General features: G+C 45.5%; 1 protein-coding gene across 2 annotated transcripts in view; it reads right to left on the bottom strand.

Moving 5' to 3' along the window:
* The window catches only part of SPPL2B (signal peptide peptidase like 2B), a 128,521-nt gene that overhangs the window by 73,598 nt on the left and 39,696 nt on the right, over positions 1–15,227 (bottom strand). For both annotated transcript variants that reach the window (XM_078668824.1, XM_078668823.1), the window contains exons 4-6: positions 9,949–10,038; positions 7,827–7,966; positions 5,711–5,853 (exon numbers count right to left, since the gene is read on the bottom strand). In XM_078668824.1, the coding sequence (XP_078524950.1) occupies positions 5,711–5,853; positions 7,827–7,966; positions 9,949–10,038 (373 nt within the window). The remainder of the gene's footprint in view (positions 1–5,710; positions 5,854–7,826; positions 7,967–9,948; positions 10,039–15,227) is intronic.

Genomic DNA, 15,227 nt, shown 5'->3' with positions numbered 1-15,227 from the left:
TCATGCATTGGGTTGCTAACTGGCATCACAAATCAGTTGTATATTGATGTGTCTGTGAAATGTGTTGTGTAACAATAATTCTAAACCAAATAGGTTGATAACAACTGGTAACATATAGGAAATCCTTCTGAGATAACAGTCAGAAGTTCACCCCGGGTGGTGGTGAGTTTTGTTTGTAGGCGTCTTACAATGATTATGTTGGTCATAATGTGGAAAGGCGTTGTTGGTGTATATCAGCAGTAAGCGCATGTCTCTGATGTTCCTAGGAAGCGCCTTGGTAGTGGAGCAGAAGAACAAGTTACTTACTTTCGCCAATGATGTATCTGGTAGAGACATATTGTAATTGCGGCAGGACCCCTGTGTGTCGTTAGGTGGCATCTGTCAGCTCTGCGTCTGTTGTCAGCATTGTGGGTGCCAGGATCACTTTGAGGGCCCTACAGAGACCCTGCCCATGCACGCTGACGTCCGTTCTTAACACAACAAAACTAGTGCCCTTTAGGAGAGTCCTTATCCCTAGAAATCAGTTTGGAGAGCGGGGTGGGTTGGGGGGGGGGGGGAGTAAGGAATGTACACCTAATATAGGTTTACCACATAAATTGTTACAGAAGGTAAGTCACGTGTTCATCTGATAGAGACTGTTAGTTGAAGATTCCTTACTTTAGAATAGATACCCAGCAATTCCATTCCAGGAGGAGGTTCTGCGGACCAATATACAACCAGAAACCAGAAAGTCCTGGAGAATCGAACTGGCAAAGTACCCATATCTCCGAACTTGGCTATCCAGGCAGTAGTGCCTGGTAAACGCGCGCAAGGATGCCCACATTGCTGCCGGAAAGATGTCAAGGACTGGAACTCCATGTGTTAATGTCGTGGTCACCGCCGTGCCTCTGGTGGAATGAGCACACAACCCCACAGGAGGGTTCTTCTTTGCCATGGCATAGCATATACAACCCACCGGGAGATGGTCAATTTCTGAATAGCCCAACGTTTCTTGGCACCCATACAGCCAATGAAGAGTCGTTCATCCACCCAGAAGTCTTTTGTGCAATCAAGATAAAAAGGCAATGAACATTTTAGGTCCCAATGGTCTAGTTTCTCCCCCTCCTTGGAGAGATGCGGAGGTTGTTAAAAGGTGGACAGAGAGATAGACTGTACCACATGAAAAGGCGTGACGACCTTAGGAAGGATGCTTGGTCCAAAGCACCACTTTACCCGAACAGACAGATCGAAAAGGGGGCTTAGAAGATAAGGTCTGTAGCTTGCTCACCCTGCGAGCAGAAGTGATGTCAACAAAAAAGGTAGCTCTGAAAGTCAGCAACCTGAGGGGATAGTTATGAAGAGACTTGAAGGGAGCACACATAAGAAAGGTGAGAACCAGATTTAAGTCCCATTGGGGAATTACAAAAGGAGATGGAGGGAACAGATGAGTAAGGCCCTTAAAGATTCTGTTAACGACAGGAGATTTGAATAAAGAAGGCTGATCTGGCAGCAGAAGAAAAGCAGAGATGGCTGCAAGATATTCTTTAAGGGTGCCCAAAGTAGATCCCTACTGGGCACAAGATAGAATATACAAGAGGACCTCAGATAGAGAAGCATCTAGGGGGGTCAACAGCCTTTGCCATAAATTAGTTCAACCTACAGGCGTATACCAGTTTAGTTGGGGGGGGGGGGGGGGACGCCTGGCTGACAAGAAAACATTACAGACTTCAGCCGGAAGGTCGAGAGATGTCAACTTCAGGTGCTCAAATTCCACGCATGGAGGTGGAGGCTGGACAGGTTCGGTTGAAAACCCATCCCCTGCAGTCTGATAGGAGGATCAATATCCATGCTCAGAAGGTCAGGTATGAGACTCTTCGTGCCCAGTCTGGAGCTACAAGAATGACTTGAGCCTGGTCACGCTTGATGTTCTTGAGCACTCTGGGCAGAAGTGGTGAAGGCGGAAAGGTGCACAGGAGACCGAAGTTCCACCTTCAACGAAACGCTTCGCCCAGCGAGTGCCGCCTTTGAAACGCCAACGTGCAAAATTGCGGACATTGCGTGTTCACTTCGGAGGCGAACAGATCTAACCACGGCCCCACCACTGAAAGAGACCTTGCACCACCTCTGGATGGATATGCCACTCGTGATCGACTAGGCACCGACAGTGGAGTGGTCTGCCCTGGCATTCTGGGAGCCCCCCAGGTGTTGAACCACCAGGATTACGTCTTGATGTTCCAGCCATTTCCAGAGGCAGAGAGCCTCTTAACAAAGGATCCACGATCCCACCATGCCGTGTTTGTGGCAGAACCACATGGCGTGGTGTTGTCGGTGAACACCTGCGCCACTTTTCCCCCTGAGAGAGGGAAGGAATGCTTTCCTGCCAGTCTGATCACCCTGAGCTCCAAAAAGGTTGATATGGAGGTCAGACTCTGCCAGAGACAAGACGCCTCTGATCTCCACCTCTCCAAGGTTTCCGCCCCATGCCAGAAGTGACACATCCATCACCACGGTTATATCTGGTTGAGGAAGGTCGAGGGATCTGCCTCTAACCCAATCTTGGTTCATTAGCCACCACTAAACTTGGTGTGCAGTTCCCTCGGAGATCTGGACGTAGTTGGAAAGATTCCCAGTATGCTGTGCCCACTGGAATTGTATCACTGCAGAGCCCACATATACCATCTGGAATGATCCACCAGCAGGATGCAGGAGGCATGAGGCCCAGCAGCCTCAGAGTCGTTCTCACCGAAATCCGGGATAGAGGCTGAAACATCGGTATCATAGCCCAAATATCCCGGGCTCGCTGCCCGGGAGGATAGGCCAGAAACTGCAATGTGTCCAGAACCGCCCCGATGAAATGGAGCGCCTAAGACGGAGTCAGGAGGGACTTCAGCCCCTTGATGGTGAACCCCAGCAAATGTAGGACGTCCGCAGTAGTCTGGAGACAGAAGCCTGGGGCAAGGCCGCCTTCAACAGCCAGTCGTCGAGATAGGGGAATACTGGAACCCCTGATATGCGCAGATGAGCTGCGAACACCGTCATCACCTCTGTGAACACCCGAGGCGCACTGGTAAGGTGAAAGGGGAGCACGGTGAACTGAAAGTGCTCATGACCCACTGTGAACCGAAGGTAACGTCTGTGGGCCGGCAGGATGTGGATATGAAAATAAGCATCCTGCAGGTTCAAGGGCACCAGCCGGTCTCCTGGGCCGAGTGCAGACAGAACTTGGACTAGGGTGAGCATTTTCAACTTCTTCAGGAGGAAGAAGTTGAGGGCCTGGAGGTCTAACATAGGACGCAGGCCTTTGTCCTTCTTGGGTATCAGAAATCAGCAGGAATAACAACCATGACCTACTTCTGGCACAGGGACCCTCTATAGCTCCCTTGGCCAAGAGAGCCGATACTTCCTAGCGGATAAGGGCCAAATGATTCTCCGTCATACGATGGTAAGAAGGCGGTATAGAGGGAGGGGTAGTCTCGAAGGGGAGGGAGTAGTCCCTTTGGACTTTTGACCCACAAGGACGCTGGGTTTCATGTCTGTGGCAACGCAGAGGCTGGACTGTTTGCGTGACTCTGTGGCTCGGCTGAACAAGACGTGGCTGGGCGACCCTTCTGTAGCCACGAAAGAGACAAAAGGCAGACGGTAAAAGTGAGGAAGCCACGAGGCCCAAGGATCTGGCCACAAGTCGAGAATCCTTGACGCGCTGAGGCTGCCTTGTCAACAAAAAGGCGAATGTCATCAAAGGGCATGTTGATCAAGGAAGACTGGACAGCCACTATGAAGCAAGAAGTCAACAACCAGGTGTAGCGTCTAACAGCTACTGACGTGGCAACCGATCTGGCCAGTGAACCTGTGGTATCCAGTCCACATCGTATGGTGAATTTGGCTACCTCTCTCCAGTCTGCAACGGTTTGTGAGAGAATGGGCCGGGCCTGCTCCGAGCACTGAGACAGCACCTGTGTGACCGTATCCCAGATGGTAGGGGAGTATCGGCCATAGAGGCATGCGATATTTACCGACCGCAATGCCAATCTGGAGGAAGAGAACATCATCTTTCCAAGATGGTCGAGCTTCTTGGATTCCCCATCAGGGGGAGCAGAAGGGAATAGGCCTTTTGATGAAGAGGCTTGGACTACCAAGTCCTCAGGGGAGGGGTGCTGAACTGGGAATGCTGGGTCCCCCGGATCGGTCGGTGGTGGTGGGCAATCGTCCTATCCACAGGAGCCCCTCGGCTGGGCTTGGACCAAGTGCTCAGAAGGACGTCCGTGAGGGCTTCATTGAATGACAAAAGCGGTTCAGAATAGGAAGCTGCAGGCTGAAGCACCTCTGTCAGGAGGTTAGTCCTGACTGCCAAAGTAGGGAGCTTGAGGCCGAGGACCTCGGCGGCCCTCCTCACCACCACAAGATAGGAAACGTCCTCCGCCATAGCCACGGTAGGGGGAGAAAGAAAGCCAGTGTCAGGGGAGGTGTACAGACCACTCACATCACCAAGGTCAATACGCCAGTCCGGTTCCTCAAGCTGGTCAGCTAAAGGGTCTAGTTGCCCCTCCCAGTCCTCTTTCCTCAACTATTGGCCCAAAAGGAACACCAGGAATGAACACCGGAACGAAAGTCCCTTCCGGCGTCGGAATCGACATCGGTCAGGCTTCGTGTCCACTTCGGGGATGAGGCTGTCGCCGACTGGTGGCACGGTCGATGCCTCGAGCGTTGTCATGGGGATCGACATCGGGGAAGGTGGAGTAAGACGGACTGCGTTGATCCGGATCCACACCTGGACTCACAGGGACCCTCTCTCTGGAGCTGCCGGCGTTTATGTCCCAGGGCCCGACCGACTCGGCAGAGCCAGAGGCGCGCCGGCAGAGCCAAGCTGCCCAAATATGAGGTACATGGCCTCATAGAGTTGCTGAATCTGGGTAGGAGACGGTCCGGCTCCCAGAAATGGATGGAGGCGTTGAGCCGTATCAGAGGCAGGCTTTAGCCTTAGAGTGACGACGCTCGGGATCACGCACCATGTTGGCCGACTAACAGGGAGAAGTCAAAGAACGCCTGTGCTTCTTCTCGTGCTTCACTCACTTACCCAAAGATCTCCCCGACTACTTTGAATGCAAGGAGTGTGGGCTCCAAGACCTTTCCTTCAAACGAGAGCGAAGCAGAGTAGAGCGCGGGCCTCCAGCACTGTTCGGGACCCGCTCCTCCAAAGCCTTCGGGTTCATGGCCCAGCACTTGGAGCACAACTTCGGGTCATGGTCGGGCTCCAGACACCAAAGGCACACGAGATGGGGATCAGTCACGGACATCATCCGGTGGCAGGAACCGCCGGGCTTGAAGCAGGTCCTTTCGCTGGGACATCCTCGACGCATCTGGAGTCTACGACTCGAAAAAGACGTCAAAAAAAGTTACTGGGGTAGCTCGCTCATGGTCTGCGCTAGGCTGGTGTGGAAAAGGAAAGAACTGACGTCAGCACGCATGGGAGGCATCTCTATAGGACCAATGCCACCTACCTATGTACAGGGGTACTCCTGAAGAAGAAATCTCCAGATTCAGACTGATGCCTGGGGGAAATTCTGAGGTAAGGAATCCACAACTAACAGTCTCTATCAAATCCCCATCTTTAAGGGCTGCTCGTACATTTTTTTCTGAAAAATTTCAGTCATAAAAAACAGAAACTGCAATAAAAAAAAACAATTCTGAGTTTTTAAAGCTACTGTCCAAGTTGACAAATGAAGAATGGTACCTAATTGATCATAGAAGAAGTAGAGAAGGACCAGCATGGAGCAGCACATCACTACGAACACACAGATCATGATGGGCGTCACATCAAGTGTCTCGTCATCCAGCTTTTCTGCACCGTCGTCTCTCTTGTGCTTCATGTATCGTCTGAAAAGGAAGAGGCCTTTTGTGAATCCACCAAGAAGCTGAGCCTTATCCGAGTTAGCAACTAACTAATTAGTGCTTAAAATGTAATTAAAGTTTAAAATTATTATAGTTGAATTACATTTTCTTGAGAGTAACCAGACACAACGGAACACTTACTGAACTATTTTTTGATGCTCGCTTAAGATACACCGGCTTCCAAAGACAGAACGTTTAGCTAGTAGATACCATCGAAAAGTTAACATCTATTCTTGCCCCCCAAAACTTTTTTTTAATGACTCACCAGTATTGTTATTGTAAGTTGTTTGATTTGACCACAGAGAAATCAAATCTTTAGCAACTGGAATAGATTTCACATGTAGTGCCCTTAGTCTTATTTCGAATACATATACAGAACATTAAAGAGTAAGATTAAGGGGCACAAACTGTCTGATGGTGGATGAAAGAGGCATGGAATAGAATTAAGGCTATGCAGCCTTGGTGTTCAGCATCCCCCCACCCCTGGCTGATGTTTAAGTTGGAAACAGACTTAACTTGGAACCCTCTTACTGGCCTTTTTGCCCCATTGGCAAACAACAATTTCAACAGTCGCGAGCTCAAAACCTAGGTCAGAAATTATGCTTGTAGTCTCTGTTTTCTATTGAATAATCAACACATTTAGGATTTCTGGGATTCTGTTATGCAAGCTGAATAAACAATAAGGAGAATGAGCTGGTCTTTGCCAACTCTGGCATGCCAGACAGGTAGCAACCCTGGACATCCCAAGAGCCCTGTATTAAGGAGTCAAATTCATACAGAGGGATTTATTGTACCAAAACCAGGAATTATCTAAGGCTTACAGAGACATGGATCAGTAGTAGAATGCAAGTACTATAAGATAGGGAGATTATATAAAAAAAAAAAAAGCAGTAGCATGGGAGAAAAATTACATTGAAAATCTGTGTTATAAATAATCTTAAATAAAAAAATAAAGGTGATTAACAAATTAAGGCATAGAAGTGCTTAAGCCTATATTCAAAATTTCCCTAGATATTTTTTAATGAATCTTCGGTGGGAAATCTCACAAGAGAAAATAAACTGGCCATACACTTGTGGACCACAAACTAAGAACAATCTCATCACAGGCAAATTGTTAATTAAATGGAGTAATAACACGGTAAGATAACTTGGTAAGCATCAAACATGAAGGCCAACAGAGGAGGGTTGAAGGAGCTACATCTTTATGGTGCAGTTTTTTTTTATAGCCCATAATGTGCAAACCCAGTCACAGTGGTATGTTTTGACATGAAAACATGTGGAGTCAAGAAGACAGAGTACTGCCCTGGACAGTTCCAGGGATTCAATGATCACTAAATTTAACTGAGACACTTCATTGTATATTTGGCCTGGGTCAACGAAATTCCAGCTCTAAAACAACACAATCATGGGAGAGCATCCAGATGCATACTTATCTCCAAGGCATCAGACCTGGGACGTAAGGTGTTCGAACTATCTAGTAAAAAAGAAAATATTTACATTCTAAAACTAGATGGTTGATGTTGAGGCGCTAAAGATCAATTTAGATATTACACGTATTTGAATCACTGGGATGTTTGTCACCAAAAGATACATATAATAATGCTAAAATGTTAGGTATTTAACCCCTCCATTGCGCCAAACGGTCCGCGCTGGTGCGGAAAGTTCTATTGCGCGGGCGGGAACGTTCAGCGGATGTGCGCAGCACTACCGAGTTAGTGCACGCGACGTCCGCTGAACGTGCCCCGCATGGAAGGGGTTAACCTCTGGCACAGCTGACAATTGTTATGGACGGAGAATGAGCAAGGAAGCCAAGGATATTAAAGCAAGCCCCAGTTCAAAATTTAAAGCGTAGAGCAGTTTTTTAAAAGGTCCACTATACTTGAACGGCAAGGTGCTGTTGCGTTCTACTATTAATTTATGAACGTGGTTTCCTCGGCAACTGATTTTGCTTCACTTACTTTTTCACGTCTCTGCTTCCTGCCCAATAGCCACCGATGGCTACGGTGCCCACTGCCATTACAAAGATGATAACCATATTGTAGTCCAGGACAGGCTCATTGGAGGCATACATTGCCACCTTCACTGACTTGCCGAATGTCTGCCAGCAAAAAAAAGGAACAGTATAGTGTTACCTCAATATTTGGAGGAACCCAAACAAAAAAATAGCCAGTCTAGCACATCTTTATAGAAAGTTGCTTAGTCCCACTGAAGTCATCAGTACAGTGCCAGGAGGTAAAATCAGGTGGTGAGAAACGATTAAAGTAAAAAAAAAAAATTCTTGCTTTAGATTTATGCACCAGGTATTCTCTCACGTTCTCCAACAAAATGATTTTTTTCTTGGCCAACCACAGCTTCGGTTACCCACTTATCACAAGCTACAAAGCAACAGGCAACCCTGAACAAAAGAACCAGATCTTTCTGTCCAGGAATAGGGTGGTTTTCTACTGCAACTAAAAATACCCACACAAGTCTTCTACAGGACGCTTTTGTGATGAGAGATGGATTAAAGGCAGTCACACCCCATGATATGGACCCTCTGGAAAACAAAACGCATAATTGAAAGAAATAATTAAGAATAATTGGTGACTTACCTGCAATGGCTGGGCTTCACCACATAGCAAAATTGTAACCAAACGTTTTGATTACTTTGCAAAATATGGAGGTCCACTCTAGATTTTGATAACCTCAATTTCACAAACTATTAAAGAGAGATACCATGGCATGTGCAGGATGGGTCCGCGCAAGGCGCACACATTCAACTAAGTTTTCCAAAAAGCTTCATTATACATAAATAGGTTTGCTACTACTACTTATCTGTAATTGAGCAACAGCCTCTTATTCACACTGCATGGTTGCAATCAATTAAAGGGCTTAATAGTTCTACACTATCATGGCACTGTAGAGCGCTATTTCCTCAATCTGCAGCTAAGATGGAGGTACATACCTTTTGGTAAAGAAAAGGTGTTCGATAGCTTTGATGCAGCTCTCACTTCTTACATCTATTCACAACCTACATGTCACATATTTAATGTCTGGTAGTGCCAAGGCAGCCTTTTAGCAGATGGTGACAACTGGTATACCTTAGAAATGGGAAATAGAGAAATCTGTCTTTTGCAGACCTATGATGTTTTGGAGTTTATAATATCTTTGGAACAAAAAGTTAGAATATTAATAATGAAGCCCTCAACATTGCTTTTTTCATGATTTTTGTGAAAAACCAGTCTTGTAAGAAAGTCATGTTCGAGACACTTTCCAAGACTAGTCTTCCCTTCCTACCAATGGATTACATAGTTGGTGAAAACTCACTGATTTGTTTTCAGATTAGTGACCTTATGAACACAACCCATTCCAGAGAAAGCTTTGGCCTCACTCTTGGTGCCGCTAGATGGATATGTGTTATTACGCCGCCTTCTATCACAACAAATCTTTTTAATGGAAACTTGGGGTTTGTTTTTTTCTTCTTATATTCAGCATTAGTATGTGAAGAGAGAAACTTCTGAAAATATGTTTTCCTTAACTATAAGCTTTCCCATTTTCTTGAATTTGTTTTATTCATATAACTTTTCAAGGACTCCACTCACAAGCCACCTCTTTGTAATCCATTGTACTCCGATTCGTACACCATCTTAGCTTTATACAGTCTTTTACAATTATTTTCCAGGTGGTTCCATATTCGCTCTTTACACTTCAATAGTTTGGCACACGTGTCCACGTCTACCTCTCTCTCCTTCCTTCCCACTCTTAGTCATGAATTACCATGCTGCCAGTCACAATCTCTTAGTGCCTTCGCCTATCTGATGATCTGCAATGGTTATTGACTTTTTTATTTCTATAAAAACATACGCCGCTGATTTTCGACGCAAATAAGCAACAGTGAGTCAACTCAGACCATAAGGCACTTTTATATTTTAAGATTTGTAGCAGGATTCAAGCCCAACATTTGCATTTCTTAATTACATGTCTATAAATGTGTTTTTAAATTTTGTTAAGATGGTACATTTCCTTCCTGGTGAACTGTATACCTTTATCAAATGGACTGTCGCTGTGAAAAAATGAGAAAGATATAGTAGCAGAACGTACTTCACCAATATCCAGCATATCACTGTAGCTGAGCAAAGCCACTGGAATATCAATCTCTTCATACTGCGTATTATTGCCAGCAGGGGGCACCTATTAAATGAGAGAAAAACAATAACAATGTTCATTACTTGTAGACCCACTTTCATTGTGTAAAGGGAGGTGGTGAAAAATGGGAGTTCAATGTTTAACAATTTATGCGATAAAAGCAGTGAGTATACAATGAGCACTACAGGTAAGAAAAGGGTATTTTTCCAAAAAGAACATTTGTTCACCTCTCACATGTAGGGCATTGTAAAACACAAATAATCCATTATGTTACCACCTATAGGGATACTTGCATTATTTTGTCACAACCAGTGTAATTAACAACAAGCATTTGCAATGCAATAGGTCTCGCATTAGGAAAGTTTGAGCTATTGGTCTTGTAAATTACAAATTTTTTATTTATGTGTTGGTTTTGAAAATAGCGAAATTAATAGCTTTGTCATTTACAATGCCAATACGTTTATCTTTTGCAAATGTGACACCTATAGCATTTGTAATGCAACATGTTTTGTATTTACGTGACTTAGATGTATTGATATTACAAATAACAATGGCTTTTAATTTTTTTAAATAATTAATACTTAAATAAAAGTTATTGTAATTTATAATGGCAATAGCTTAAACGTTTGTAAATAACTTTTGTGAAGATTATGTTCAGTGTATTTTATTGTGATGAAAATCCAAGAACAGAAGTGAAATAACATCTTTTTGTGACATTTGTAATAAAGCTTGAAACATTGAGAGAAAATATTTGAACCAGTTATTGTTGAATGGTTGCACAGATTGATACTGTGGTGGCGCCAAGTGATGTTGTGGTGGCGTTCAGTGATGCTGTGGTAGCGCATAGTGATGTTGTGGTGCCCCTGAGTGATGCTGAGGTGCCCCTGAGTGATGCTGAGGTGCCCCTGAGTGATGCTGAGGTGCCCCTGAGTGATGCTGAGGTGCCCCTGAGTGATGCTGTGGTGGTGCGATAGATAGCTAGAGGGAGGGCGAAAGATAGCTAGAGTGAGGGCGATAGATAGAGTGAGGGCGAAAGATAGATAGATAGAGTGAGGGCGAAAGATAGATAGAGTGAGGGCGAAAGATAGATAGCTAGAGGGAGGGCGAAAGATAGCTAGAAGTGGATAGTGGAGAAGTGTGGCTCACTGGTTAGAAGAGGCAGACCCTGAAGCAGAGGTCAGACCCGGGACCAGGGTTCAATTCCCGACGCGGCAGGGTCTTGAGCCCAAATATCCACGGACTCGATAATTCTCGTTTCGGTGCCTACTCAAATCACGGGTTCACACTCTGCAGCTCTGGGCATTAGCTGCTTAATCTCCACTACGGCACCCCCGCGGCGGGATGCCTGGCTTTCACCTTGGGGATGCCCAGTATGGGTATCTCACAGGGGAAAAAAGCCAGGACGGGCTCCCAAGGCAAGCGCCGAGATGCCTACGGGTAATCGAGCGCTATATAAGAACGCATAATAATAATAATAGAGGGAGGGCGAAAGATAACTAGAGTGAGGGCGATAGATAGCTAGAGTGAGGGCGATAGATAGCTAGAGGGAAGGCGAAAGATAGCTAGAGGGAGGGCGATAGATAGCTAGAGGGAGGGCGATAGATAGCTAGAGGGAGGGCGATAGATAGCTAGAGGGAGGGCGATAGATAGCTAGAGGGAGGGCGATAGATAGCTAGAGGGAGGGCGATAGATAGATAGAGTGAGGGCGATAGATAGATAGAGTGAGGGCGATAGATAGATAGAGTGAGGGCGATAGATAGATAGAGTGAGGGCGATAGATAGATAGAGTGAGGGCGATAGATAGATAGAGTGAGGGCGATAGATAGATAGAGTGAGGGCGATAGAGTGAGGGCGAAAGATAGCTAGAGTGAGGGCGAAAGATAGCTAGAGTGAGGGCGAAAGATAGATAGAGTGAGGGCGAAAGATAGCTAGAGGGAGGGCGAAAGATAGCTAGAGGGAGGGCGAAAGATAGCTAGAGGGAGGGCGAAAGAAAGCTAGAGGGAGGGCGAAAGATAGCTAGAGGGAGGGCGAAAGATAGCTAGAGGGAGGGCGAAAGATAGCTAGAGGGAGGGCGAAAGATAGCTAGAGGGAGGGCGATAGATAGCTAGAGGGAGGGCGAAAAATAGCTAGAGGGAGGGCGAAAGATAGCTAGAGGGAGGGCGAAAGATAGCTAGAGGGAGGGCGAAAGATAGCTAGAGGGAGGGCGAAAGATAGCTAGAGGGAGGGCGAAAGATAGCTAGAGGGAGGGCGAAAGATAGCTAGAGGGAGGGCGAAAGATAGCTAGAGGGAGGGCGAAAGATAGCTAGAGGGAGGGCGATAGATAGCTAGAGGGAGGGCGATAGATAGCTAGAGGGAGGGCGATAGATAGCTAGAGGGAGGGCGATAGATAGCTAGAGGGAGGGCGATAGATAGCTAGAGGGAGGGCGATAGATAGCTAGAGGGAGGGCGATAGATAGCTAGAGTGAGGGCGATAGATAGCTAGAGTGAGGGCGATGGATAGCTAGAGTGAGGGCGAAAGAGATAGATAGAATGAGGGCAATAGATAGATAGAGTGAGGGCGAAAGATAGATAGAGTGAGGGCGAAAGATAGATAGCTAGAGGGAGGGCGAAAGATAGCTAGAGTGAGGTCGAAAGATAGATAGATAGAGTGAGGGCGAAAGATAGATAGAGGGAGGGCGATAGATAGCTAGAGGGAGGGCGATAGATAGCTAGAGGGAGGGCGAAAGATAGCTAGAGGGAGGGCGAAAGATAGCTAGAGGGAGGGCGAAAGATAGCTAGAGGGAGGGCGAAAGATAGCTAGAGTGAGGGCGATAGATAGATAGAATGAGGGCGAAAGATAGATAGATAGAGTGAGGGCAAAAGATAGATAGAGTGAGGGTCTCTAGCACCTGCCCTGACCCACCTACCCCTCAACACAAATTGCTTAACTCACTTGTCTATTGTGCCTATTCTGTAATCTTTTACTTCAAACCAGGAAGATGTATGCCTCCAAGCTAATTGCAGGTAGGGTATTTGATGGATCCAAATCAACAAGCAAGCAATGCTAGAATACTGGGCTTATACTTAACAATTGATTTCAAATGTGTTAATTCAATTGGATCAACTGAAGTGAAAAAGGACTAAATCTCCTCGAATGCTTTAAGATGTTAAACAGATACCCAGTATTGTAGCACTGCTTCCTTGCTGACATGGAGTTATGCGTTAACATTACCAGCAAGACAGAGAAACTTTGCCGCACCCGATTAACCCGATACGTATGTGAAACCTTCTCAACAGCCCGAAAGAACACACGGCTGACAAGTAAAAACTGGTTTTAGGTATACTGCATTCATCTTGGAGCTAAACGGAAAGACCAGCACAGGTAAACATTTCCACAATATAAAGATAAAAAGTCTCCCCATCCACGGAATATGATGCAAATATCAGTAAGACTGCCCCTGTGCTGGTGTGCTTCACACAAGATATTTGTATTCACAATGTTCATCACCCAAATGAAATGAACATTCTTTCTGTCAACCGGACAAGGAAAAAGACTGGAAAGGCATTTCCAGGAAGATGATGCAACCTTCAGATCAGGGAGACATCCTAGAAGAGCGTGCTTAAATGTCTGACAATCTTACTGGTCTTACATCTTTATCTCAAATGGTTTAGCAAACGAGGGTTATCAAACTGTCTCTGGGTGTCATTCGCTAGAAAGATGGGTGCAAACATTGCATCTGTAAATTGGTGTCTTGAGTAAAATCGGATAGAGGAAGTTCAAATGCCCCATACAAACACTGTGAATAGAAGTGTCTAGTAAATCTCAAATACTTTTCACATGTGTGCTTTAACATTGACTATTTGCCATACATTTCCCAGAAATCTAGAGATAGAAATCCCTGCAACACTGTGTGAAATTCTTTGCAGTATTAACCAACGTCCCTGTTAAATGCACATTAAAAGCTACATTTTCTACCAATCTCTCTAATTTCTCAAACAATTCTTGGGACAGGACATAGCAAAATGCTTTCTGTACTTTAATATATTATCCTCTCATACCATCTATTTCCCGAAAAAACTGATGGGCAGACTTCTTCTACATGATGCCTTATAAATGGGAACTATGCTCTCATAAATACTGACAATAGGCCTAAACCCAATTACATTGCGCATCTATCGCCCCATATAATTCATGGAACACACTCCCTGACAGCACCATAACAGTAAGAGCAGTAACATGCAGAGCTACACCACATAAATTATTTAGCCTGGACATGGGCCACTGACTGACTCTTTCCCTAAGTGGCAGGAGTGATGCTTTGGTAGGATTGCCACTTGTATACAAATTAATTATGCACTCCAATCCTTGGTCTCCAATAACCAACATGATGGTGTCCTCTAGGCGTTGACACCATCATGGTGTTCTCCATAGATCCCTTCCTCAGTACATTGCTCTCAATGGCCATCATTGGCTCAGATCCGCCTATAATGCAAATAAGCTACAAGACAAACACTTGCTCCTTTTTTAGTACAGATAAATAGATATAAGATTGAATGACATCAGAATAGAGCTATGACAAGTGTACTACCTCAATCCACTTCAACTTACCACCATACAGAAAATGGAGGAGCAGAGTACTAAAATTGGCATGCTATAGAAACATCTAACAAACCGTGCAGGACAATGGGTGACTCAAATTTAAACCAAGACTGCAGGTAGTACAACATATATAGTTTGATCTTCAATCATCACCCCACCATGCTGATCACAAGGAAGAATGACGGTCTGACAGTAAATCTAGGCACATTTTTGACACACTCTTTTCTCGCCAACACACCTGTACAGCCTCATAACGTTTTAAGTGGTCCACCTTAATGCTGCAACCAATACAGAAACAAGGCTGGAATATCCTTTATAATAACTATATGTACCACAGAGGTTCATGCACAGCCAATTCTGCCACCATATCTTAAACGTAAATCGTGGATCTATCCCTCCCAACGCTTTCCATGCACCACACTTGTAAGAACTGCGTCCCCCAACACAATTACTACTCTACGCTATCTGTGTGAGTGGTACCAGCCAGGACAGCATCAGGGGTGAGACTAATGCATTTGACTGATTTTGTACGCATCACTGTACTAAAATGCATTATTCAGGCATATTATAGCACACTTGGACTAACCCCACAAGGCATGCAGGCGCTCTACAAGGAGCTACAGTGAGCTGCGCTGACAGTGATCATACTGCCATA

Source organism: Lissotriton helveticus, chromosome 12 (assembly GCF_964261635.1).
Source record: "Lissotriton helveticus chromosome 12, aLisHel1.1, whole genome shotgun sequence".
Classification (NCBI taxonomy): domain Eukaryota; kingdom Metazoa; phylum Chordata; class Amphibia; order Caudata; family Salamandridae; genus Lissotriton; species Lissotriton helveticus.
The sequence above is the reverse complement of the archived record's forward strand: the minus strand, read 5'-3'. Positions and strand labels throughout refer to the sequence as shown.